Source organism: Plecotus auritus, assembly GCF_963455305.1.
Source record: "Plecotus auritus genome assembly, chromosome: 4".
NCBI lineage: Eukaryota > Metazoa > Chordata > Mammalia > Chiroptera > Vespertilionidae > Plecotus > Plecotus auritus.
The window spans coordinates 65,935,063-65,961,182 of NC_137775.1; the positions used below are offsets into that span (position 1 = coordinate 65,935,063).

The window sequence follows — 26,120 nt, forward strand, 5'->3', positions numbered from 1 at the left end:
TGCCACTCATCACTAACTGGCAGGAAGGCTGTTTTGTTGCATTCCCCGTCACCCCCAGGTTTTCAGAAGCACTCCACTTCGTCATCGAGAGTATACCCCGGGGTATCACAATGCTATAGCACTTCCCACTTGAATTATAATGTCTACCAAAAGAGGCATCTCTCGGGAGGCTTGAGTGCTATGTGGGGAGTGATTTTTAGAGAGATGTGTGGGAAATGATTTCAATATTTGGCAGTTCCTAAAGGCAGGATGATTTGAGATGTTGGTGTCTTGTTGTTTTTTAAATACTTGATCAGCTCATACTACCCCCTTATGTCTGAAAGTGCCTTGTCATTGGAATAATACATTTGGCAGTTGCACCAAAATAGAATTTTCATAAAGCAGAGGATTACAATTTTTTGTTTATGCCATTCATTTATCAAGTTTCACATATATCGCATAAATGTATATATTCACTAGGAAATCAACCTTTCTTTTACATATCTCTCCATTAAAATGTACCATTCTGAAACTAAAGACATAGACAATGCCCCAAGAATCGAAACAGCTGAAAGTCCTGCAAAAATGTATAAAGTGTCAACCATGAGACAAGTATTCGATTTGGCAAAGCATCGAACAAAAAGATCAGCATTTTTTCCAAATGGGGTTAAAGTCTGTCCCCAGGAATCCATGAAACAGATTCTAGCCAGCCTTCAAGCTTATTATAGATTGAGAGGTAAGAAAAGAGATGAAACCTGCTTAGCCTTTTCTTCTTTGCATCCCTTCCCTTTTATTCATCTAGGAGTCATATTCAGCCCAGAAGTTCCAGTCTCTCCTTTAGTCACAAGAGTTATAAAAATCTGCCAACTAATCAGAGAGTAATGAATAATAAACATTCAAAACAATGACACGTATCTGCTCTTATGTTTTACTAGAGGCCCGGTGCATGAAAATTCATGCACTGGAGGTGGGGTCCCTCAGCCTGGCCTGCCCCCTCTCACAGTCCAGGAGCCCTCAGGGGTGGGAGGCGACCCAGCAATCAAGTGAAGGCAATGCCCCATCACACCTCTGCTGCTGCCACTGCTGTGAGCACAAGCCTCAGCCAGCCCTGGTTACCTGGACCTCAGGCAGCCTTGGGAGGCTGGGCAGCCGCCATCCAAGGCTTGCCTGTGCCTTGGGCCAGCCCTGGGCAGCCTACATCTGAGGCTTGCCTGCACCTCAGGCATCAGCTGGGCAGCTGCCATCCGAGGCTTGCCTGTACCTTGGGCTGGCCCTGGGCGGCTGGGGGGCTGTGGGGACTGGGGGACTCTGGAGGCAGGCATGCGGAGCAGCCAGGCCAGCCTGGGGGCAGGCCCTGCCTTGCCATGCACCTGCTGCCCCGGCGGGGCTGAGGGGACTGGGTGCTGCCATCTTGTGGCTGTGGGTGCCGTCATCTTTAAGGATGGGACAGTCAATTAACATATTCCCTCCTTATTGGCCTTGGGCGCAGCCATCTTGGAGGGCGGAACAGTCAATTAGCATATTCCCTCCTTATTGGCTGTGGGTGCTGCCATCTTTGAGGGCATGGCAGTCAATTACCATATTCCCTCCTTATTGGCTGTGGGTTGCCACCATCTTTTGCGATGTCGTGAGGGTCAATTAGCAATTCCTTCTTTATTAGATAGGATAATAATAATAATAATGTCCTGTGCAATACAAAGCCATTAGGGCAGTTAGCAAGTCACCAGGAAAGTCTTGGTATCTGAGTTTTACCTCTTTTATTTTTGCCAAAGTCCTATATTGGACTTCAATGTTGTTATTATGAAGTAAAAAGCATGGGATGATTGCAATGTCAGGAACCTGAGCAAGTTGATTTATGACTTAAGATTTTATTTTTCAAAAGCAACATTTCAATCCAGATACTCTCTCCCTCCTTGATAAGGTTAAGGAGTTTATTGCTGATTCAGCAAAAACTTCTGAGGCTTGGAAACCTGGAGGCACGTCCAAGTGCAGAGGAGCCACAAGTTAACAGGGGTTACCAAGGTACAATGCAGGGGTGTTAATGGGTTCACAACATAATTACTGTGATTTCCACCGGAGTTCCAGTGCAGTGTTTACCCCAAAACAGCATGACAGAATTCTTACTGTGTCCCTGGGAGTCATTATGGATTCAATTATACCACAGTCATCAGTGGCTGCCCTAGTCATTCACTTGGAAAATTTTCTATGGCTTTATTTTTATTGATTAAGGTATTACAAATGTGTGGTTACCCCCCATTGCCCCCCATCCCCCCAATCCTGCCCTCACTCTCACCCTCTGTTGTCTGAGTCCATTGGTTGTGCTTATATGCATGCACACAAGTCTCTTGGTTGATCTCTCCCCCTTACCCCGACCCTCCCCTACCTTCCCTCTGAGGTTTGAGCATCCGATCAATGTTTCTCTGTCTCTGGATCTGTTTTTGATCATCCATTTATGTTGTTCATTATAATCCACAAATGAGTGAGATCATGTGATATTTATCTTTCTCTAACTGACTTATTAGCATAATGCTCTCTAGCTCCATCCATGTTGTTGCAAATGGCAGGAGTTACTTCCTTTTTACCGCAGCGTAGTATTCCATTGTGTAGATGTACCACAGTTTTTTAATCCACTCATCTGCTGATGGACACTTAGGCTGATTCCAAATCTTAGCTATGGTAAATTGTGCTGCTATGAACATAGAGGTGCATATATTCTTTCTGATTGGTGTTTCTAGTTTCTTGGGATATATTCCTAGAAATGAGATTGCTGGGTCAAATGGGAGTTCCATTTTTAGTTTTTTGAGGAAACTCCATACTGTTCTCCACAGTGGCTGCACCAGTCTTCATTCCCACCAGCAGTGCACAAGGGTTCCTTTGTCTCTGTATCCTCGCCAGCACTTGTCATTTGTTGATTTGTTGATGATAGGCATTCTGACAGGTGTGAGATGGTACCTCATTGTCATTTTGATTTGCATCTCTCGGATGATTAGTGATTTAGAGCATGTTTTCATATGTCTCTTGGCCTTCCTTATGTCCTCTTTCAAAAAGTATCTATTTAGGTCCGTTGCCCATTTTTTGATTGGGTTGTTTATCTTCCTTTTGTTGAATTGTATGAGTTCCCTGTAAACGTTGGAGATTAAACCCTTATCGGTGCATGGCTTTTTCTTGAAAGGAAAGAAAGGGATCTATAGTAGCTGCTATTTAATTCCCCGGGTAGCTCCAAATAATGCAAAATATCTTGTCTAGCTGAAGCCTAAACTCAATTCCTCTTACATGTGAAAGCTGAGGCGGTTTACTGATTTCCACCTTGATCATACCAGATGTTTGCTTCCATTCCAGAAAGCACAGTCGCCCTGATCTATTTCAAGCCCATGGACTAAAGCAAGCTGGTTCACTTCTAGCCTGTGATGTGTTGCACATCATGACCACTAGGAAGCATTTCATGATACTAACATCCCAAGATGTTCTTGAGTATTTACATCTGTAATAGGTGCAAGTTTAAACTAACCTGGGGAGTTCTTATTGGGTTTTGGAGGCACAATTAACTAACAGTATCAAAAATATCAAGACTTATGTTTCTCATATGTCTTATTTTATGTAGAAGCAAAGAGATATTTGCTTTCTGACAGAAGCCACACCCACAGAGAAACAGCAAGTACTGACTGGATCATAGTCAGAAGGAGGACTCTAATCATAGAAAATCGAGTGCACCAGACGAATATTCTGAGATGCTAGCACAGCACCTCTGCATAGTTCATTCTCACTAAATGTTGTTGATGAACACAGGAGGCAAAGAAAAGAGTGACATGTGTAAATTATTCATTTTGAATGTGCCTGCACTTTGATTTGATAATGATATAGGTAAATTCCATTTTATTTGTTCAAGTATAAACATATAGTATATGCATCACATTGAATATGAACACAACTGTTGCTAGCTATTTCATGACACTTCTAATTCTTTATGACATTCACAAATAGGATTCATCACAAGTATTTATAGAAAAGACTATTTATTGCTGCAACCAAATTTTTAGCTCTGAATTTTATTATTAGCTCTTTATTTTTACTAGGTTTGCCTCTTTCATTCTTGCTTCCCTAAATGAATCAAACCACTGTTTTTCTTCCCATGGCAATGACAGTCCATTATCTTTATGGCTGCCCCTGGGTGATATGAAATTTTACTATTCATCAACATGGGTTTCTTAAGTCTAACAAATTCAGTTCATATACTAGAAATAAGATCCAGCTACAAAGCAGTGTTTCTTTGACAGAGTAACCCACTTACTGTTCTCGTAGCTGCCTGTACAAAATTGTCTGTTGATATCTTTCAAACTTAGGAGAGAAAGCTCCTACATTCCTCAAATCAAATGGAATATTGAGCTATTTCTTTTCCCAGTGCTTAAAGCAACACAAGTGGAAATGCTCATGGTAGAATCATAAACATGCTCATCCCAAAGCTCAGACGGAGGAAAGTTTGTTTCTGCTGGTGTCCCGAGGAGGGAGAGGGGGGGCGGTGTGCTCCCACCCAGGTAAACTCCCTCTTCTGTGACTGCCTCCCTTCAAACCATTTGCCCCATGTCTCTCCCTCTCTTTCCCTTCCTCCATTCTTCTATGTCTCTCCTTCTCTCTCTCTTTCTCCCAACCCCAATATCAAAAGCTAGATCTTTCTTTCACATTAATGTGTGACTTAGAAAAAGTTAAAAATGGAGGGAATTCTAGTTCTTGCTACTCCAATGTTGTCCACAGACCAGCAGCCTCACCATCACCAACCAGGTAACTTGCTAGACATTCAGATTCCCAGATCCCACTCCAGACCTACTTTCAGAATCTGCATTTTAATAACATCCTCAGGTAACCCATTTGCACTTTCACATTCTGGAAGCACTGCTCTGAAGATCACCTAGCTAACACCCCCATTGTACAGATAAGAAAAGTGAGGTGACGTGCTCAGTCAGGGCCCCCTTTGGTCACAGAGCAGTTAGGGCCCAGCATCCTGACTCCCGATTCAGTGTGTAACCTTTCCATCGAAAGTGTGCCCACTCCTGTGGCGGGCATTTTCACACACCGTTGGTCTAACTTCATCCTTCCAAATATAAAGAACTATCCAGGAACATGTCAGGCCTCCAAGACTTGTGTTCCCTGGGGTTCTTCCTACCTCTTAGAACAGCCTAGGGAGTGACATGCAGCAGAAAGTCTGAGGCTCTGTGGTCAGATTTCAGGCAGCGGCCAGCCACTGTGGGAAGACTTGGAGGCGAGGCTCTGGATTTCTCCAAAACCCCTGTGGCAATCCTTCCCAGTAGGTGCAGAAAAGGCTGGTGCAGAACAGGTAAATCAAGGGAGCAGAAAAATCTAACTTTCAGTAGTTTTTAGACTCCTCCCAGCCCCAAGATCCTTTGAGGCCTCAGGGAAGGGTTATTCTTATTCTACCTTAGTAAGGACAAGGGACTTTCCCCAGGGGTCATGGGCTGGTGCTCTTGTTCTCCCAATCCCAGGAGGATTCTATGCTTCCTGGTTTGTGTTGCGTTTCCAGGAGGCCAAGAAAATGACATCACAAGAATCACCAAAAACCTGCCTCTCAAAAAGAGTCAAAAGAAAAGCTTCTACTACTCCCTGTTTCATCCTAATATTTTGATCCCTATAAACTACACTGCTCCAGGGAGGTAATTCTTCAAGCAGCTTCAGGCAATTGTGCTTTGGGGGGAATACTCTCTCAGAGTCTTTGTGAAAAGTAGGTTTTAATGGGTTTGGGGGTGTTATGTGTCATTGAGGTGGAAAAAGGGGCAGAGTTAGGAAGATGCAGGCACCAAAAACAAGCCTTAAGCTGGACTGAAATAAAAGAAAGACACTCTGCCCTAGCTGGCTTGGCTTAGTGAATAGAGCATCGGTCTACAGACTGAAGGGTCGTGGGTTCGATTCTGGTCAAGAACATATGCCTGGATTGCGGGCTTGACCCCCAGTAGGAGCCATGCAAGAGGCAGCCGATCAAATGATTCTCTCTCATCATTGATGTTTCTATCTCTCCCTTCCTTTCTGAAATCAACAAAAATATATTTTTTTTAAAAAGGAAGACAATCTGAGACCAAAAGCAGCACAGGCAAGAGTGTGTTGAACTGGTAAACAGAAGGAATGTCACATTATGTCTCCCAGATGTTTCACTCATGGATATTGTTAGTGAAAGTCACTCACACTAAGCTCTCAAAGGCAGGGCTAGTTTATTTTATGTATTGTTGTATATCTGGCACTTAAATAGGTTTTTGAACTGAACTAGCAGGGGAAAGATGGAAGGACAAAGTAGCATCCCCAAGAGAGTATAAAGTATGTAGGTGAGAAGGATAGCAAGGCAGCTGGTTTGCTTGGACTGGACCCACAACTCTTAGAGTTTGAACAAATATTGGTTCCTTCTTGCATGGCACATAGACTCTTGACTGGGGGTGAAGATCAAAAGACTTTACAATGACTGGTATCGGGAAAGGCATTAAAACTCTCTGATCCTTGCCTGGCAGGAGAGAGATCATGTTTACAAACATGGGTTCTCCAGTGAGAGATTATTATATTGGTCTCCAGGTCACCCCTGCCCTTCCCCAAATGTGGAAAACTCAATGCTCATTTGAAGTGGTAGGACGGTACCCACTCCCGGCTTTGTCCGGTTGCTTCTGATGGCCTGGAATTCTCTTTGTCTCTTAAAACAGAAAGAGAAAAGAAATCCAGACATAGAATAAGTGGGAAGTGAGGGAGAATGAAGCCCAGGACCATGAGTCTCTAAATTGTTCTTCTCTCACCTGGTTCTTCCCACAACCCCTTTCTCAGCACAGCAGTCAGTTTCTCTAGAAAATCAAGTGATGTCGGCTTCTGCCCCAAAGCCTCCAATTGCTCCCCTTTCCTCTAGAGCAGTGGTTCTCAACCTTTCTAATGCCGCGACCCTTTAATACAGCTCCTCATGTTGTGGTGACCCCCAACCATAAAATTATTTTCGTTGCTACTTCATAACTGTAATTTTGCTACTGTTAATGAATCGTAATGTAAATATCTGTGTTTTCTGATGGTCTTAGGCTCTACAGCAGCGGTTCTCAACCTGTGTGTTGCAACCCATAGGTTGAGAACTGCTAGCAGGGTCGCCTAAGACCATCGGAAAACACAGATATTTACATTACGATTCACTAACAGTAGCAAAATTACAGTTATGAAGTAGCAACGAAAATAATTTTATGGTTGGGGGTCACCACAACATGAGGAGCTGTATTAAAGGGTCGCGGCATTAGAAAGGTTGAGAACCACTGCTCCAGAGTAAAAAAAATCAACATATTATAATTGCTTATAACAGAAGATATCAATTTTTTCACTTAGTCCCCTAAAATAACTTTTTAATTTTATGCACATTTTTGCATGCTTTTCAGTTGACTTCTAAAGTTTTTATCCTAAATTTAAATGCTTGGATATGTGTAACTTTTGGTGAATTGTAAATATTGATATTGAAAACAAAATAAGAATTAGAGCATTCATATGTATCCAGTGGAATCTACCACAGCCACTAAATACTTTCCATCAAATAATCTAAACAAATACATGAAGGAACTCTTCTTAACAATAGGAGACATCACACGCTCCTTTTTCTCCACACACCCACACTTCCATTCCCACTTCAGAGTTTTATCTCATTGGAATTTATTGTAAGCTTGAAAATGTGTTATTGGTTGCTCTGAAATATGTCTCAGTAACAAAAAATATATGCATAAATTGAAAATTTTCTTCTCTCCTGTTACTTTATGTGTACAAAGAAATTTCTTCTAGATTCAGTTGCATTTATAATTCTTTTAATATATAATTTATTAAAACAAGTAGATACAAATTTCACCAAAAATTTTAAGCAAGTCATTATCAACAGATAGATCTAAGACCAGATATGGGTTTTGTGGGCACTAATGTTTATAGATACAAAATTAGGAACAAGGCCCTGGAAGAGGCCAATTTAAGTGAAGGACTTGAACTTAAGCTGCATTAGCTTCGGCCTCTGGATAGACGGGGCTGCTTTGGTGGTGTTCCTCTATTAGTCCACGTGCCATTACTTACTATTCATATCATGCATTGCTACAATAAGACAGGGTTTAGCATCCATTTTATCCCTATTCTTTTCCCTAGTTTCACTTAAATGCTGAGAAAACTTGTTACATAAATAAGTAGAGGGGAACAGAGAGAGTTTTGTTCCAGTAATATAAATTCCCTTGGCATTATATGCTAACAGACACATCATGAGCTGTCATTGTTATTTTTAATGATCTATCAGATGCTGACTCCATTAGTACTCCTAATGTGTTAAAAGCAAAGAAGCAGAAATCACCCTAATTGCAAAAATCCACCCTGACTAAATTCACCTGCTTTCTTAACCTCAAAGCTATGGTTTGTTTCAAATCATCCCTTTGTGTGGCAGCCTAGGGGCACTGGGCCCCAATAAGATTAGGGATGAGTGAGTGGGGGAAGATGGTGATCAAAGGGAAAATGAAGAAGGAAAGGTGTGCCCTTAGGCAAACCATTATTAGGAAAGCATGATGGGAAAATTGAGACTAGAAACGAATTCTATTTAAACTGTTTGTGTGCCCATTCATCCTTTGGAAAACCTTCAGATATAGCCAGTACCTATGCCCAGTTTGAAGACTACTGGTCTACAAGCCCCTCCACTATCTGTGTTCCCCTCTCCACATCTTTCTGTCTTCGTCCCCTGTTACGCTCAACCTTGCTCTGGCCACACTGACCTCCTTGCTGTTCTTTCCATGCTCATAGCTTTCTCTAGCCTTGGAGCCTTTTGCCAAACTGCTCAAAGTCACCTTTATAAGGAAGCTTTCTTCAATCACCCTATTTTAAATTGCAGTCTTACACACACACACACACACACACACACACACACACACACACATTCAAATTCTCTATCTTCAAATACCCTATCTCCCTTCTTTTATTTTTCTCCATAGCACATATCAGTGCTCAATAAATAGTTGTTATATGAATTCATTTCTCTGGGCTATAAGTTAGTGTGTCAGATAAGCCATGCAAAAGTTTTCCATGTTATAAGCCTGTGCTTGGGTGGGGAGAAGGGGTTCTTCTACTCCTAATGGCGCTGCATTGCAGTGTGCCAGGAAGCAGTGTGGGAAGCCTATTGGATCTTTCTGGGTCGCATCCCCAACACAGGGGAATACCAGGACTGGGTCAGCATCTGCCAGTGGGAGGTTTTCTGCCTCTTTGACATTGGGAAAAATTTCAGCAACTCCCAGGAGCACCTGGCTCTTCTTCAGCAGGTGAGTCTGAACACTGTATGTTCGGAACGCTGCCCAGATAGCTCCCACACCTCCAGCCCCCACCCTTTTTTTGACTTGGTTTCCATGACAGAAGGGTTGGTGGAAGATATGCTTGGAAATACCTGACAAGGCCAACAAGAATTTTATTCTTGCAAAATAACAATGTACGTGAGGGTTGAAGTGAAGGGAAAAAGGGATGAAAATAGACTTTAGCTCTTCAGTTGACATTATCTCTTGGTAAAATTACTTTTCTATTTCTGCAGAGAATAAAACAGAGTAACTTCCCTGAGAGGTAAGTACCCAAAATAGAGTGCTGCATGCTCTTGACTTTTGAAAGCTAACATAATGGAGTGACTCAGCTATTGTATCTTTATGATGTTATGTCAGCCTCTGAAGTCTGTGTAGGTTAGTCTGACATTACAGACAATCTATACTTCTATTATGCTACACATAAATGAATGTATAAAAGGCAAGTGGTTAGATCTTATAGACTAAGATATACTAGGTGTGCTGGTTAATTATGCAGATTTTTTTCAATAGATGGAGTTACACATATGTTGATATATATGCGATTTGATATGTATGCTATTTTGTTGTATTGACAACAAGCTTCAAAACTTCATATGTCCAATTTTCTGAAGGTGTTAATATCATAGATATTTTTACACTTAAAAATGTCAAATTTTGTGCCAAAAAAAGAGCACTATTAACCAGTTAATAGTTCATCCGTATTATTAACCAGTTAATAGTTCATCCGCACTATTAACCGGTCAATAGTTAATCCACATTAATTGTTACACCTAGTATGTTTGCACTATTATCAGATAAAAGTATATGATAAGTATCTAATGTGTATTTTCACTTATAAGGTATAGAACAATTAAAATAATATGGTTTTTAGAATTCATGATAAATTATTAGTTACATCAGTAATAGATTTAATGCAATCAACAAGCAATCTGAATTTGGGATTCTTGTTTGGTATTCTGTTAAGTGTTAGTGTTTCTCAAACTAAATTACTGAAGCACTGAGCTAAATCCTCAACAAGAACAGAATATCAAATAAGAAAGACAAAATGTAAAAAAAAGGAAAAGTATATTAGATAAAATGATTAAAGAAGAGAGATGTTATTGCCAATTATAACCTCACAAATTACATATACTATCTAATAAAAGAGTAATATGCAAATTAACCATCACTCTGCTACACCCACAAGCCACACCCACCAGCCAATCAGGAGCAAGTATGCAAATTAACCCAACCAAGATGGCTGCGGCCATGGAGTGAGCAGGAGGCTTGGGTTTCCCCAGCAATGGAGGAAGCCAAGCTTTCCGCACACCCTGGCCGGCCCAGGCCTCCACTCAAGGCTACAAAGTTTCAATTAAAGAAGCTAAATAAATCCCAACAAAAATGGCTGCAGCCACGGAGCTGGAGAGAGCAGGAGGATTGAGTTTCCCCTAGCGATTGAGGAAGCCAAGCTTCCACAGCCCTGGTCTGCCTTGGCCTCCACTCAAGGCTACACAGTTTCAATTATAGAAGATAAATGAATCCCAAATACCAGGGCCTCTCCTTGAGTCGCCGGGGGGTGTGGCCGGCCTGCAAACCACCACAGGACCCTCTCCCAGGCCGCCCCATGCCCCAAGGGAACCCCCACCCTGATCCAGGACACCCTTCAGGGCAAACCAGCTGGCCTCCACCCATGCACCAGGCCTCTATCCTATCTAATAAAAGAGTAATATGCAAATTGACCATCACTCGAACACACAAGATAGCTGCCCCCATGTGGACACAAGATGGCTGCCACAAGATGGCCAGCAGGGGAGGGCAGTTGGGAGGGACCAGGCTTGCAAGGGAGGGCAGTTGGGGGCAATCAGGCCAGCAGGGAAGGGAAGTAAGGGGTGACCAGGCTGGCAGGGGAGGGCAGTTAGGGGTGACCAGGCTGGCAGAGGAGGGAAGTTGGGGGCAACCGGGCCTGCAGGGAAAGGCAGTTGGGAGGGACCCAGGCCTGCAGGGGAGGGCAGTTAGGGGCAAAGAGGCTGGCAGGGGAGCAGTTAGGCATCAATCAGGCTGGCAGGGGAGTGGTTAGGGGATGATCAGGCTGGCAGGCAGAAGCGGTTTGGGGCAATCAGGAAGGCAGGCAGGCAAGCAGTTGGGAGCCAGCTGTCCTGGATTGTGAGAGGGGTCCCAGATTGGAGAGGGTGCAGGCTGGGCTGAGGGACACACACCCCCATGCACAAATTTTGTGCACCGGGCCTCTAGTATTTTATAACAGAAGTCTAAGTATGAAGACAATAATACTACAAAGAGAGGCTGTATGGATTCCTGACAATTCTCTATAATGCTTTTCACATTTGTTCCTTTATTTCTATTCCCTTTGCCAACCATCTGGTCCAGGACTTTATTGATTTACACTGTGAAAAATGTCAAATCTGATCTCCCTAACAGCTATTGCTGGCTCTAACCTCTTCCCCACCTTAACTTTTATAAGTGCTGAGGACTAATATGTCTGAAATATTCCTTTTCCTACATTGAGTCCTATTCAATGGCTTTCAAAAGATTCCCACATCTTTACTTTTGCCCTTCTAAATACCCCTCCTCGCACTTCCTCACCCACCCTGTGCAGAAGTCTGAGCAGGGAATGAGTCCCTGGCATTTCATGCCCCCTGACTGCTGGACAGGGCCAGCCAATGGGGAGCAGAATATCAGGAGGGGGAAGAATGGAATGAGGTGAGCAAATTTGTCACCTTCCCTCACCCCAATTTGCAGTCTTCGAGGGCTACTGGTTTCCTTCAGCTTCAGCTCAGTTCCTGTCAGGCAGCCCTCACCACAGCCTTCTCTGTCTCTAGTTTGTGTTAACTGCTCCATCCTCTCACCCCTCCTACCAGCCCCAGGGTTCTGCACTCTCACTTGTGGTTGCTCTTAGACTCATCCCACAATTTAGTAAGCAATCCCTTTATTAAATTTTGCTCAGAGTTTGAGTGAGACCTCTGTTAGCTGCCAGGTCCTACAGTGAGGCACAGTCCAAACTAATCAAGGCCCTTCAGCACCTGACCTGTCCAATTTTGCCTTTCATTTCCCATGATCCCACCACTGCCACTATGCCCTTCCTCAGGGCACACAGACCACACTCTCCTCCTCCCAGACTCTGACCCCAGGCCCTGTATCTTGGCTGGAAGAACCTGCCTTCCCCATTCCATCTCTCCAAATCCTGTTCTCCTTCCAAGCTCCCAATGCAGTCCCACCTCCCCAGGATGTCTTCAACTGCAGTAATTTCTCCGTGCTTTGATTTTGTGTTCTATTTGTCGCTTGCATTATTATTTAGCATCTCCTTGCTTTACCCTGTTTCCCTGTGAGAGTGTAAACATCTCCATGGCACAAACTGTTTTATATTTCTCTACCAATTGCTACAGAACTGACCAAAGTCTTTGTATATTTATAATATATAATAGACCTCCATATGTCTATCTTGCTACACTTTTTTATGAATTTTTAAAAGTTATTGCCAGAAGAAAGAAGGTGACTTAGGAAAATATTAGTACTATTGTTCACAAGACACAAAGATATTGGCTCCTCTGATTTAAATATAGAATAATACTTACTGACTCCTTCATTTTCCAAAAAGAAAGCAGAGGCAACTCCTAAGAAAAAAAATCCAACAGAATGTAGCAAGACTTGATAGAAAAACATTTAAAATTATAGGAAACAATTATTCAAGCCGGAATTAGAAAAAATAATAGAATCATTCCATCTATTCCTGTGCCTGCCAGCATTGCTAGGGAGAAAGAAGGAAGAGACAAACATTTTACATTACCTGTGGTTACCAAGTTGTTGTTTAAAAGGAAAAAAAAAAGAAAAGGAATAATGGAAGCAACTCTTACTTCAAACCTTTCAAAGAAGACAAAACAGAAAAATTTCTCAACTGACTAGTCCATCAATCTGCCAGTTTCAAATGACATTAAAATAATGAAGAACCCAGAACCCTTGCTTGCCAAATTGTAGATCATCTGTGATGGTCTAGATTGCCAGTGTAGTGGCAGAATCACAGCTGCACAAAGTAGGCTGTTGACTTGTAGCTAGTGCAATAGCCAGCATTTTACTAACTACTCTTCTTGGTTATTTTCTTTTCTTTTTTTTTTTAAATAAATCTTTATTCAGATTATTACAATTATTTCTCCTTTTTCCCCCCATAGCTCCCCTCCACCCAGTTCCCACCCCACCTTCTGCCCTTACCTCCCCCCCACTGTCCTCATCCATAGGTGTATGATTTTTGTCCAGTCACTTCATGAACCCCCCCATACCCCTTTCCCCCTGAGAATTATCAGTCCACTCCCTTTCTATGCCCCTGATTCTATTATATTCACCAGATTATTCTGTTCCTCCGGTTTTTAATTCACTTGATTTTTAGGTTCACTTGTTGATAGATATGTATTTGTTGTTCATAATTTTTCTCTTTACTTTTTTCTTCTTCCTCTTCTTTAAGAATACCTTTCAGCATTTCATATAATACTGGTTTGGTGGTGATGAACTCCTTTAGCTTTTTCTTATCTGTGAAGCTCTTTATCTGCCCTTCAATTCTGAATGATAGCTTTGCTGGGTAGAGTAATCTTGGTTGTAGGTTCTTGCTATTCATCACATTGAAAATTTCTTGCCACTCCCGTCTGGCCTGCATAGTTTCTGTTGAGAAATCAGCTGACAGTTGTATGGGTGCTCCCTTGTAGGTAATTAACTGTTTTTCTCTTGCTGCTTTTAAGATTCTCTCTTTGTCTTTTGCTCTTGGCATTTTAATTATGATGTGTCTTGGTGTGGTCCTCTTTGGATTCCTTTTGTTTGGGGTTCTGTGCGCTTCCTGGACTTGTAAGTCTATTTCTTTCACCAGGTGGGGGAAGTTTTCAGTCATTATTTCTTCAAATAGGTTTTCAGTATCTTGCTCTCTCTCTTCTTCTGGCACCCCCATAATTCTGATGTTGGTACGCTTGAAGTTGTCCCAGAGTCTTCTTACACTATCTTCAACTTTTTGGATTTTTTTTTTTTTTTTGCTTTTTGCTTTTTCGGTTGAGTGTTTTTTGCTTCTTTGTGTTTCAATTCTTTGACTTGATTCTTGTGTTCCTCTTGTCTGTTTTTGGGTCTCTGTATAATACTTTTTATTTCAGTCAGTGTATGTTTAATTTCTAGTTGGTCCTTTTTCATATCTTCAAGGGTCTCGTTATATTTATCGGCCTTTTCTAGGATATTCTTAAAAAGCCTTATAACCATGGTTTTGAATTCTATATCCAGTCGTTTGTTTTCCTCCATTTCTTTCATTTGTGATCTGATTCTTTGACGCCGCATTTTCACTGCTTCCCTGAGTTGGTAAGGTAGATTTGTGTGCAAGGTTTCCAATATGGCCCAGTGGGTCTGCCTCCCCAGTTAACCTGAGGTGGACACTCTTGGTGCACCCCTTTGTGGACTGTGTGTACAGCCTTGTTGTAATTAAGTCTTGATTGTTGTTGGTATCACTGGGAAGAATTGACCTCCAGGCCAGTTGGCTGTAAGAATCAGCTGTGTCTATGCTGGGAGAAGTTCGGTGCTGGAGACAGCCTTATAGGATTAGACTTGCCAAATTGCAATAGCCTCTGTGCTCAGCTTGGATGGGGTGGAGTCTCAGTCTTGGCTTCCTGTCAGCCTTACCCTTGCGCGCACGCGCGCCTTCAGACCTCCACCTTCCCTGGCTCCTGAGTCTCTGCCCGAGAGTCCAGACTCCCCCCACAAGAGCGTGGGTCCCCAGGGGCTCACCTGGAACCGGGGTTCAGTGCAGTCAGAACTGGGGCCCAGTGGAGTCAGGAATCTCCGACTCCCTTCCACTAGGGAAAGCCTGTGGCAACCTCCGCAGCCTTTGTGTGCACTGGCGCGTGCACGCTTTCAGTCCTCCGCCTTCCCCGGCTCCGGAGTCTCCGCCCGAGAGTCCAGATTCCCCCCACAAGAACGTGGGTCCCCAGGGGCTCGCCTGGAACTGGGGTTCACTGCAGTCAGAACTGGGGCTTAGTGCATTCAGGAGCCTCTGACTCCCTTCCACTAGGGAAAGCCTGTGGCAACCTCCGCAGCCTTTGTGTGCACTGGCGCATGCACGCTTTCAGTCCTCTGCCTTCCCCGGCTCCCGAGTCTCCGCCCGAGAGTCCAGACTCCCCCCGTAAGAGCGTGGGTCCCCAGGGGCTCGCCTGGAACTGGGGTTCAGTGCAGTCAGAACTGGGGTTCAGTGCGGTCGGGGGCTTCCTTCCCCCTTCCGCCAGAGAAAGTCAGCCAGGCTCTCAGCCACCCTTCCTCTCTGCACGCACAAAGACCCTTTGCCGTACCTCCAATTCTCTGTGAGCTTTTCTCTTTCCTTCTAGTTGTAGAATTTTCACTCAGCCAGCTTTCCTGTGGTTCTGGATGGTGTCCGTTCTGTCTTTTAGTTGTAGTTTTGAAATTGTTGTGCGAGGCAGCAGTTTAGGTGCTTACCTATGCCACCATCTTGGTTTCCTCGGTTATTTTCTTTTTTACAACAAGGTAAAACAAGGATGCCAAGGTTATGACAGGAGGAAGGAGACCTTACTATAAACAAAGATCTATAAAATAAAAAAGAAATTAATCTAAATTTACAAATGCTATGATATTATGAGAGTATACTAAGTATTACCTCCATAAAAACTATTAAACACATAGCATAATACCAGCAAAAGCAAACAAGAATAACTAATTCCAAATTCCACTATAAAGTCTGAGTTTAATTTAGCCTATGCGCACCAATATAGTCATCCATGCTTACAACTGACATCCATTCTGATTGGTTAGAGCCCGGGCCAGGCTGATTGGTATAGTTTGTACATTACCCCTATTAGCACTTTGGCAGAACTGAATGTGTCAGATATATGCCCCTTTGGCTATATGGCCAATCTATATGAATCTACAACAGAGCACCTGGTCATTCCCTTTGATCTTTCATCATCATGAGCCACAGAAAATTGAATCAAATATATTGGTCAACCATGACTATATTATAAAAGCAGACACAATCCTTTGAGACCTAATAGCTTATAGTAACACATCTTATAGTAAGCTTCAAAAGATATCACTACTGCTATTCCTTTCTAAATAAAGCTTACATTACACGCAGACAACTCTATAACCATGGCCTTGGACCTGACTTTAGAATATATTCTGCATTGCCACTCCATGGCACTGTGAACCTTCCCACAATGCACACAATGGTTATGTTCAGAATAGAGATTTAATGCAACTGCATTATCCAGAACACTCTCGCTATCCCATTACTATAGCCACAAGTTACTTTACTGGATAAACTTACTGACTCTCTGCATTTATAGGTTTGAAAGTCTGAGATTTTAGCAAGAATATTTCAGTCACGGATCAAGTCATAATTACCTTTGATGTCAAGGGCACAGTTTAAGCACAAGGGACTATAAAACATCAGACCCCCAAACCATCTTTGCTATCAGGGACAAGTTCCCCAGGACCAGGAAAAGCTAACATGCTTATGAAAAGCCCCGCAGTCAAACAACCATTTGGGGAGGGTTGTTTGAATTTTTCTTCAATTAAAATATATTAGAAGATTACTTCTGTAATGAAAAGATAAGTAAACCAGTTTTAAAGTATACTTTTTCTCTAGTTTTTAGGTTTATTTAATATAGGCGAATTTAAATGCATTCCCCCTATTGTCATCATGCTCCTTTTTACCACTTCTTCTCTATTGTGCTAACAGAAAAGATGAAATATCCACAGAAGAGATATTAGGAGAGCCTGGTAAAACCCCTGTGTTTTCAACAGGTAAGCTTAGATCTCATTCCATCTGCTTCTAAACCTTAATTCAAATCATCAGGAAAGCATGCTATTTGAAAAGCCATCCTTAATTGAAGTTGACAAAATTTATAACGTACTTTCTCAAAACTAGCTTGTATGTCTAACCTTATAAAATAAATTAAACTTATTGTATAAAACTTTAAAAATCTAGAAAAGAACAAAAATAAAACCAAATTGGCCATTATCCTACAACTTAGAGGCAATAATTACCAATACTTTTCAACAAACAAATTCAGGATAAACCTCTGTCTATGCATCCTTTATATAGCCACCAAAAGAAAAATTAACTAGATCTACTACTTAGACAGAACTATTTAATTGAAACATATCTAAGAGAGCACCAAACTTGGGTCCTAGAAAGGAAGAATAGTTGGGAGGAATAGTATTAGTTATATTTTGCTCAAGAACATATTTACGTGATCTTAAAATAAAAATGAGCTCAGCATGGATCTAACATTTTTAAATTCCAGAGTGACAGAAAAAGCATGTGAAATGTTTTACCTTGTTCTAATGTCAATTCCTCTAGTCTCATTTTTGTGCCTGTTATTTTTTAAATTCCCACAGATGTTGCCGATGTCTCACTCGGGCCCTTCCCTCTCACTCCGGAGGACACACTCCTCAATGACACCACGATGCCTACAACAGTAAGAAGTTCTGAGAGTCAATCCAGCTCCTCACAGGCCTTTTTTGTCTTAGTAAAATGGACTGGCCGTTCAGTCTTATTAGTGCTTCATTTTTATCAGTCTAGTGAAGAGTCACTGACTTTGTTCTATTCAGTATGCTCACTTCTTCCTAGGGACTGAGGAGTAAAATACATTGAAAACTAAGGGTAAGGTGTGAGGAAGTGCAAGAAGCAACATAATTATAAACTCCAGGAAGGCAGGGGCTCTTTTCCCAGTGCCTAACAGAGCATTATATACAGCAGGTGCTCACCAAGCTTTAGAATGAATGAATGAATGAATGAATGAATGAATCCACCAACCAATCAGGTTCTTTCTCCACTGAAGTGTAATCTCATGCTGACAACAAAGGCAGAAGTTTTGTTCTTAGTCATGTCCAGCAGGAAAAGGTGAGATAAATATCAAAATGATCGAAACCCTTCGTGCCAAATGGGGGAAAATAAAACCAGTGTTCGCAGGTAAAGGGGAGCACTGGCAACTGCTCTGTTTGAGTGAAAAAAGCATGCAGGAGGAGATAATTGTTACAGAAGTTAATGTTGGTTATCAAAAAGGGGTGGCGGGGGCATCTTTAACCTTCCCAAAGGCTTTGAGCCAGACGCTCAGGGCTGAAGCAGGAAACAGTGGTGGAGTTGTGGCAACACAAGGTAGGCCGCAGATCCTCTCAGCCTTACAGGGCCACTGCGACCAGGTCTATGAGCCCCTCTGGTCTGTGAGACTTCTCTAGCCCTTTCTTCTTCCAGATGGTGAGGACAGGAAGTTCAGTCTCGCCAGCTCTACATGAAAATTCGGGGATCAGAATCGTGCTGGCCACTCTCTCCCTGGCCTTTAGGACAGATGGCCACAGATTTGGTGGGAGTATGGTTATGAACAAACAATAAAAGGATTTTATTTTTCTCAAAAATGCCCTTTCATCAACAGTGAAAAGTGCTGTTGAAAAAAATTATTGAGATTAAATATATTCACTGTGAAATGTATACGACAACTACAGTTTGCCATCTCTTTCTCTCTTACCTGTGTCCCACCTTCTTTAAAATTTAATATTCTGCAGTAAATATCTCCTGAATATTTTATTTCACACTCATCGCATCCTCCTCTTAACATCCTTTTTACCAACTTCATCTATTACTTATTCTGTCATTCAGCAAATATTTAACTAAAATTCACTATAATATCTTAGATGAACAAGACACAGTCCCTACCTTTAGGAAATTCATAATGCAAATAAGTACAACAAAATAGTCTAAGTGCAAATATTGAAGATGGCAGATGTATGGACTGGGACTAATGATAGTCTGGGACAGGTTGCAAAGGACATGACTCCAAATCATGTATATTTACTGAGAGTTTCATTCATCAATGGCCTCATGTGTTGTTGTTTTTTTATTTGGGAGAGTCCATGAAGTGTGAGAATCATGCTGGATTCAAGGAGATTATACATGGGATGACAAGATTAGCACATAAAAAGAAGGTTTTAGGTCAGGGGTGGGGAACCTTTATTCTGCCAAGGGCCATATTGATATTTATAACATTATTCACTTAATATAATTCACTTAATATAAATTTATGCTGCTATGAAAGAAAAGCTCCTAGATTTATTAAATTTTGAGTCCTGCCTGAGGTTGCCTTGGCAGGCCCAGACTAAATGATTTTCTAGGCCTTACGTTCCCCTCCACCGCTCTAGGTGAATACATCATAGGTACCAAATGAACAATTCAGATGTTATAGAAAGTCAGAGGAAGGCAAAGTTTTCTGACCTAGATGGCCAGAGAGGATAGTTCTTTTAATGGACTACAAGACTAGGAAATATTAGTAAGAAGTAAAAAAGGATGTGTGTATGAAGTAAAGTGTGTGTGGCGCGTGCACACACTGTTGCTGGAGGGGGTCGTGGGGAGCAGTGAGGAGGGTCTTCAGTCAGGAGACTGCATGGCAGTGTAGTCCTCAGCAGGAGCGAGTGGAGCTCCCTGAATTGGGCAGGGAGAAGTGAGACAGACCAAAGCTGTTCAAGCAGATCGGCATCAGATGGTGGCGAGTCAAATGTCAGGAAAAACAGTTTGGGTTTTATCCCAGAGGTAATTAGGACGTCACTGAGGGTGCTGCGTGAGAGGCATAAAACATGAATAAGTGGTTGAAGGTAAGTTACAAAACTTCTCACTAATACATCTAAAGGATTTACCAAAATGTCTCTTGTGAAGTTCATATTTGCCTAATGGAAGGGTAAGCTTCAAGGATAACACCATATGCCATATATTTTTTCCAATGTCCCATGGGTCCTAGCACTGTGCTATATCCATGCAGATACTCGGTGTGTATCATTCGAATGATTAAATGAGCAAGTGGATGGATGGATGGATGGATGGATGGATGGATGGATGGATGGATGGATGTAAACCTTCCCATTAAACAAATGCCAGTAGCCTGGTGGGTGTAAATACACATCCTCCATGTGTCCTATTAAAGTGAGAGGCTGTTCTGCTGTTCACTGCCCATGCAAGGAGTCTGAGATAAGAAATGAGGAGAAGCTACATCACCTCCAACCAGATGAGTTTTGCCTCTCATGGCATTTTCCATTGGTTGCGCCTGTCTCTGAGCTTCCACAACTCTAATATCACTATAAGAAACTGTACATTCCCAGAGACAGTTGGTTTACCACAGACATATTTTTCACTTTGGAGAAAGCTGTGCAGATCTCAGGATTGTGTGGGTACCCAAGACTGGAAATCTGTCCACCCCAAGTTTGAAACACAGCTCCAGGTTTGTTCTCTGCCCTGGGAGCCCACGTGAGTGGAGAACAATGAGAGACTCCTGCTTGTTCTCAAACCAAATGACAAAAAGGATGAACCCTGGCCCTTTGTGAGCCTCAGAATAGCACTGCTATTCTCAGCCACATGCTTCCAAAGGTGGCCCAGATATGCCACTTTCTCTGAGAGGAATTTCACACCCTCTCTTGACTTGACAGTGCTTTCTAACCAGTTTCAGTATGAAATTTAAGCACAAACAGTCTTATTAAACCAGTCTAGAATCTTCTCTAAAAAGGGTTATATTAAATAATACCAGCGTCCATAGGTTAATTTGTATAATCCAATCCTTATCAAAGAGTGTCTATAAAGTTACACAAGTGTGTAGCACAATCCTACTGATGTTCCAGCAATATATATGAATTATGTGTATGTGTGTGTGTGGATGCTTCCATGAAGAGCATAGTCACAAAATGACTATGTTCTCAAAGATTCTAAGTAGTTAATTCATTGGTGCTTTGTCTCTCAGTGAAATTCACAGGCCACTTCTAGTTAATAGGACTTTTATTCTAAAAATACTAGAGCCTTCATAATCCAATTCTTGAGACAAAGTCAATATATGTTATGTAATATTACCATTTGCTTGTGATTTATATTAATAGAAGATCTTTTTAACTTAGGAAAGAGAAATAGAACCCTCTGAGGTATCTGAGGGCCCACCGGAGCAGAAGGTGGAGCTGTGCATCTCCCTGATGTTCAAGGCAGAGCTCGCTGATGCCCACTCCTCCTATTACCAGGAGCTAGCAGCAAAGTCTCAACTCCAGGTGAGTGAACCACAGCACAAGCCTAGACTCAGAATCTGGGAGCCAACAGGAAACAAACCTTTTTGGTTAATAATTCCAACTTCTTGTGATCAGGCATTCATTTTTAACCATCACAAAATAAATAAATACATCAAAAGCTGCAATGGGTCTCAAAATGTTAGGAAAAAGTGGCTCTCCAGGAAAGTTTTCCATTCCAGCTTTTCCGCCTTACAAGTCATTTACATTTAGATTTTCTTCATATAGTAATAGGTTTTAAATCACGTTTAGCTGAAAGCCACGGAACATATATTCTATATGTCTAAAATGTCCGTGTGGACACCAGCTAGGGAACATGCTGGGGTGAAATATGAATTTTGAACCCATACTACCTTGTCTTCCATAATATTTCCACTTTTGCAGACTGATGCAGCTTAAAGCCATGGCATTTTTCATGGGTGACAGGCAGAAGGCATGTTATCCATGACATCCAGCACTAAACTAAGGACTTGTCCCAAGATGTCTCTTCCATCTCTGACCATCATCCTATCTGCCTATCCCTGATCAAATTAAAATTCTCTTCATTCCCTGAAGGAGAATCCAAATTACTAAGCTGAACGTGGCAGCTGAATATCATCATGATGAGACACTGCCTTTCTTTCCAGCCTCATCTTAACACCAGTTCCTTACCATCTCCCTCCTTTGCACTCTACTTTCTCACCGTTAGTCTTTATAAGTAATGCCTCCTCCATCTGGAATGCCCTTCCCTGAGATTCATTTTGCAAACATCATGAAAAATTCTCTCTATCCTCTGGGCTAATGACTGGGGCCCACTGTTGTCATAACACTATTACTCTGTCTTAAGATTGTTTGTTTTTATGTCTATGACCTCTGTTGTCTCCATTCCTCCTTCCTTGCTCTCCCACCACCCTCCTAACACCAGGCTATGAGCTTCCCCTTATAAGGGCAGAAACTGTTGCTTTCATCTCTGTAGCCTTACCTCCTAATACAGAGCTTGGGATGCAGCGACTACTCAGTACTTGTTTGTAGAAATTCAATGGAAAGTAGAAGCATCCATGAGATTACATAACTGTGAACTATGTTTATGGATAGTCCAAGCATCTTATTGAGCAAGGCCAGGGAAGAAACAGGCCCCTACTTCTCATACTCCAGTGCTTACCCCCTCTCAATTGGAGAAGAGCTAAGAGAAAAACATTCTTAACCCCCAACCTCTCCCTGCATCAGCATAGTCAATAAAATGTAGAACATCATTTCTACAAACTTGAAAGAGAAAGCATCAGCATGGGGTATTCTACGAACCAGAAAAGTACTTAGACATGGACTATTAGATAGAATGCATTTTTAAAATAGTCTGTTATCTTTTCTATTTGTTCTTTGAAATATTCTCTTCAGCAAATCCTTAGCCTAGTCAGAGTAATGTCAGAATTGGATAATTGGCTATAGACTGTCTTCACTCACCTATAAATTTTCTAAGCACCTAAAACTACCTGATGTAGAGTAATACAATTAAATTATAATTTTTTAAAAAATCTTAGTTGTAGTCTTGTTTCTGCCAAGAAATAGCCATTAAAATTTGGGGATCACTTCCCTGACCTTAGATTCCTCATTTAGAAATTAAAAATGACCTCAAAGTCCCTTTCCAAATCTATTTCTACATAGAGAAATAATACCACTGTACTGGTCTTCATGTTTTATATGTATTAACTCATTTTATTTTCGCACAAATCTACAAGTTAAGTAATATTATTTCTATTTTTTTACAAGTCAGGATACTGAGGCAAGATGAAATTAACTAAATGCTCAACAATGTCATACAATAACTGGCAGAGCCAAGATTCAAACTCAGGCAGCCTGGCACCAGAGAACCCCTGCTCTTAGCTACAATGCTCTAGTTTCTATTTTTCCCAAATACGCATATTTATGGGGAAAAGATTTTGTATCATTATCAAATAAACATGCCCCTTCTAGCCTCTGAAATATTCATTAGTCAAAGAAGAGTATATCTCACTTGGTCTAGTTGCAGAGACCTGCTGATTCCATTGCACGGGTCTCTGGCTTCTCTCAAATGGACCCCTGCTTGGAGCATCTGTTCCCCTCCCAGGCCCCTGGGTAGTCTGAACACCTCACAGCCAGCCATCACATAACCAACCAGCCTCACCACAGCCCAACACGTGCATTAGCACAGTCATTTGGACCTAATCGGGAATTAATGGGCAGTGCTTTGCAGTAATTTAATTTCCACAATAAACTTAATGAGCAATTTAATACAGATGTCAAAAGGAATGCATAGTTGTTGTCTGAATGCTTTCTCCTGTGTAAACATTCAGGAGAACTCAACACAGCTGCCTTTTTATAGCCCTGTTAACGTACATTCCGGCAGAATCAGGGAGGCCCCTGTGCATTTAGTGTTATTAATAAGGTTAACTGGACACTTAATTAGTAATTTAGTGGTTAGTGCTCCATGATTGGAAGGTTCCCAGAAGATTATTTAGCAGAATTAACTGAAGGCCTTTGTCATCTCCTCCCTAGACGCCTCCTGCGCCCTCCTAAGCAAAGCTGCTTCTTAATCCATCAGAGGCAGGTTCACCAAGAGGACATAGGCACAGGCAATAAACTCCCTCCACTGGAGCCACTGCCCTGAGCACCCAGGAGGGGAGGACAGTTCTCCCGGCCATGCACCCTCCTGCCTACGTTAATAGCTATGGGATTCCATAGGAGCAGTTCTGTACTTGATTGATTATATTCACATGCATCACAGCATCTCTGGTATCCTGGATGAGAAAGAGAGATGAGTTGGGGTCTGAATCTTCTGCTCCAGAAACTATAGCTCATTCTTCAACACTTAGTCCTAGGTGCTGCAACTGGGATGGCATGACAAACTTTGTGGCTCAAAACTATTTGCCATTGAGCAGACCCAAAGCATGGACACAGCTCTCTCCCACCTGCCCCATAATAAAGACCCGCTCTGCAGAACCCAATCTCCTAGCTAGCTCAGGGTGGATTAGGAGTGACACCACAGAAACTTATTCCAGGCCCCCTGCCGCTGACCACTATGGGGACCCTCTTCCTGTCCTTCCCCATATTGAGTCTTTCTAAAACAACTACTGAAGGCTTACTCTGTCCCTGCCAGGCTCCGTGCTGTGTGGCCCTTGAGGAAGTAAAAGATAATGGGGCAATCAAGGAGCTAGTAATCCAATAGGAGTCTAGTAAATAGACAAAATATTGCTGCCTCTCTCCCCACTGTGTGTCAGGAACGTATTAGTTATTCCTTACAGCAGCCTTATATTACCTTATTTTGGTTAAGGAAACCAAGAGTCAAGGAATTAAGTAATAAACTCAAGGTCATACAACTAGAAAGTTGAGAACCAATATCTGAACTCAAGCTTATACATTTATCTCCACATCACTCAAGCTTATACATTTATCTTCATCACTGTAGTTGCTACACACAGAGTATTTTTAAATTGGTGCGAGAAAATATGACTAAGAAGATAAATCAGTCTGCTGAGAAAAAAAAAAATGATACTTTCCAAAGCCCAATGTAAGTGATTTGGGGATTATCTGTGCATCACCGCTCTAGTCCTTGGCATAGCTAATGTGGACTTGGCAGTAATTTTAGATACAGTGACAATGCAGTGGCATGTTGGTGAGTTTAGAGAAGAAAAGATGCACTCAACTTGATTAAATGAAATTGCTGAGTCCCTGCTATGTGGATGACAATCTGATAGGCCTGGAAAGGAGAGAGATAAAGATGAATAAGTAAACCATGATCCCTGAGCCCAAAGAGCATAATTTCTGTAAGAGACACAACATGCACCTCCCAGACAGTTTAATGGAACATACAATAATATGTTCTAGAGTGGTAGGGAGAAGAAATAATTGAACCTGACTTTAGGGCCCTACAAATACTTTTCAATGGAAAGGATATTTGAGCTGGCTTTGAAAGATGGGTCGGGGGAGGAGGGTGGTCAATGAACAGAAGGTAGAAGATGCACCTTGGACTGAAAAGAAAAAAATGGATAGATGTCTGGAAGAAGTACATACTGTATTTGGGGAGAGACAGTGGTGAGTTTAATGTGACTGGAGGAGACAATATTGGCCAAGGGGGTAAATGGCAGGAAGTGCAAATGGTAAGGTACTTGGGGAGAGAGGGTAAATGGTGGAGGGTCTTAAATGCCATTCTAAATTAGTACTAGTAGATCTTAGTCAATGAGCAGTGCAGCCCATCAAGAGATTTTTAGTGAAGAGCAACAGATATGGAATGATCAATTTGGAAAAATATTGTGATAAAAAAAAACATCTCCCAATTTTCCCCCACCCCAACTCATTAAAAAAAAAAGAAGAACATTTCTCTTTCCCCCTCCCCACCCCCACCCCACACACAGAAAACGATTTTGGTAATACAGGAAGGGCGTTAGGGAGGGGGAGCTGGGCATGGGAAATAAGAAAAATATGATGGAAATAAAAGGCATGTAGGATTCAAACAAACAGGCGAGGTGACTGGATGTGAGGGGCACAGAGGGATGCTGGGCTCTCTGGCATGGAAGGTGAAGGATGTTCATAATCCTGACTGAGATAGAGCACCCAGGAGGAAAGGCAGACTTGGAGGAAGAGAATTACCCTGGTTTGCTCATATGTAATTAGTGACAAATGTTGGGATATTCATGTGGAGAACTCAAAGTTGTATGTCAGGTGGCCATTGAAGCCATGGGAGAAAATGGGATCCCCAAGCAGAGGCAGAGGGAAGTGGGCACAGGGAAGGGAGGACAGGGCCGAGTCCCT

General features: G+C 42.0%; 1 protein-coding gene across 1 annotated transcript in view; it reads left to right on the forward strand.

Moving 5' to 3' along the window:
- IMPG1 (interphotoreceptor matrix proteoglycan 1) overlaps positions 1-26,120 on the forward strand; it is a gene marked incomplete at both ends in the record, with an annotated part of 138,103 nt that overhangs the window by 25,517 nt on the left and 86,466 nt on the right. The window contains 6 exon segments of the mRNA XM_080665104.1: positions 482-715; positions 9,103-9,269; positions 9,533-9,561; positions 17,005-17,069; positions 17,667-17,746; positions 21,198-21,341. Coding sequence (XP_080521230.1) covers positions 482-715; positions 9,103-9,269; positions 9,533-9,561; positions 17,005-17,069; positions 17,667-17,746; positions 21,198-21,341 — 719 coding nt within the window.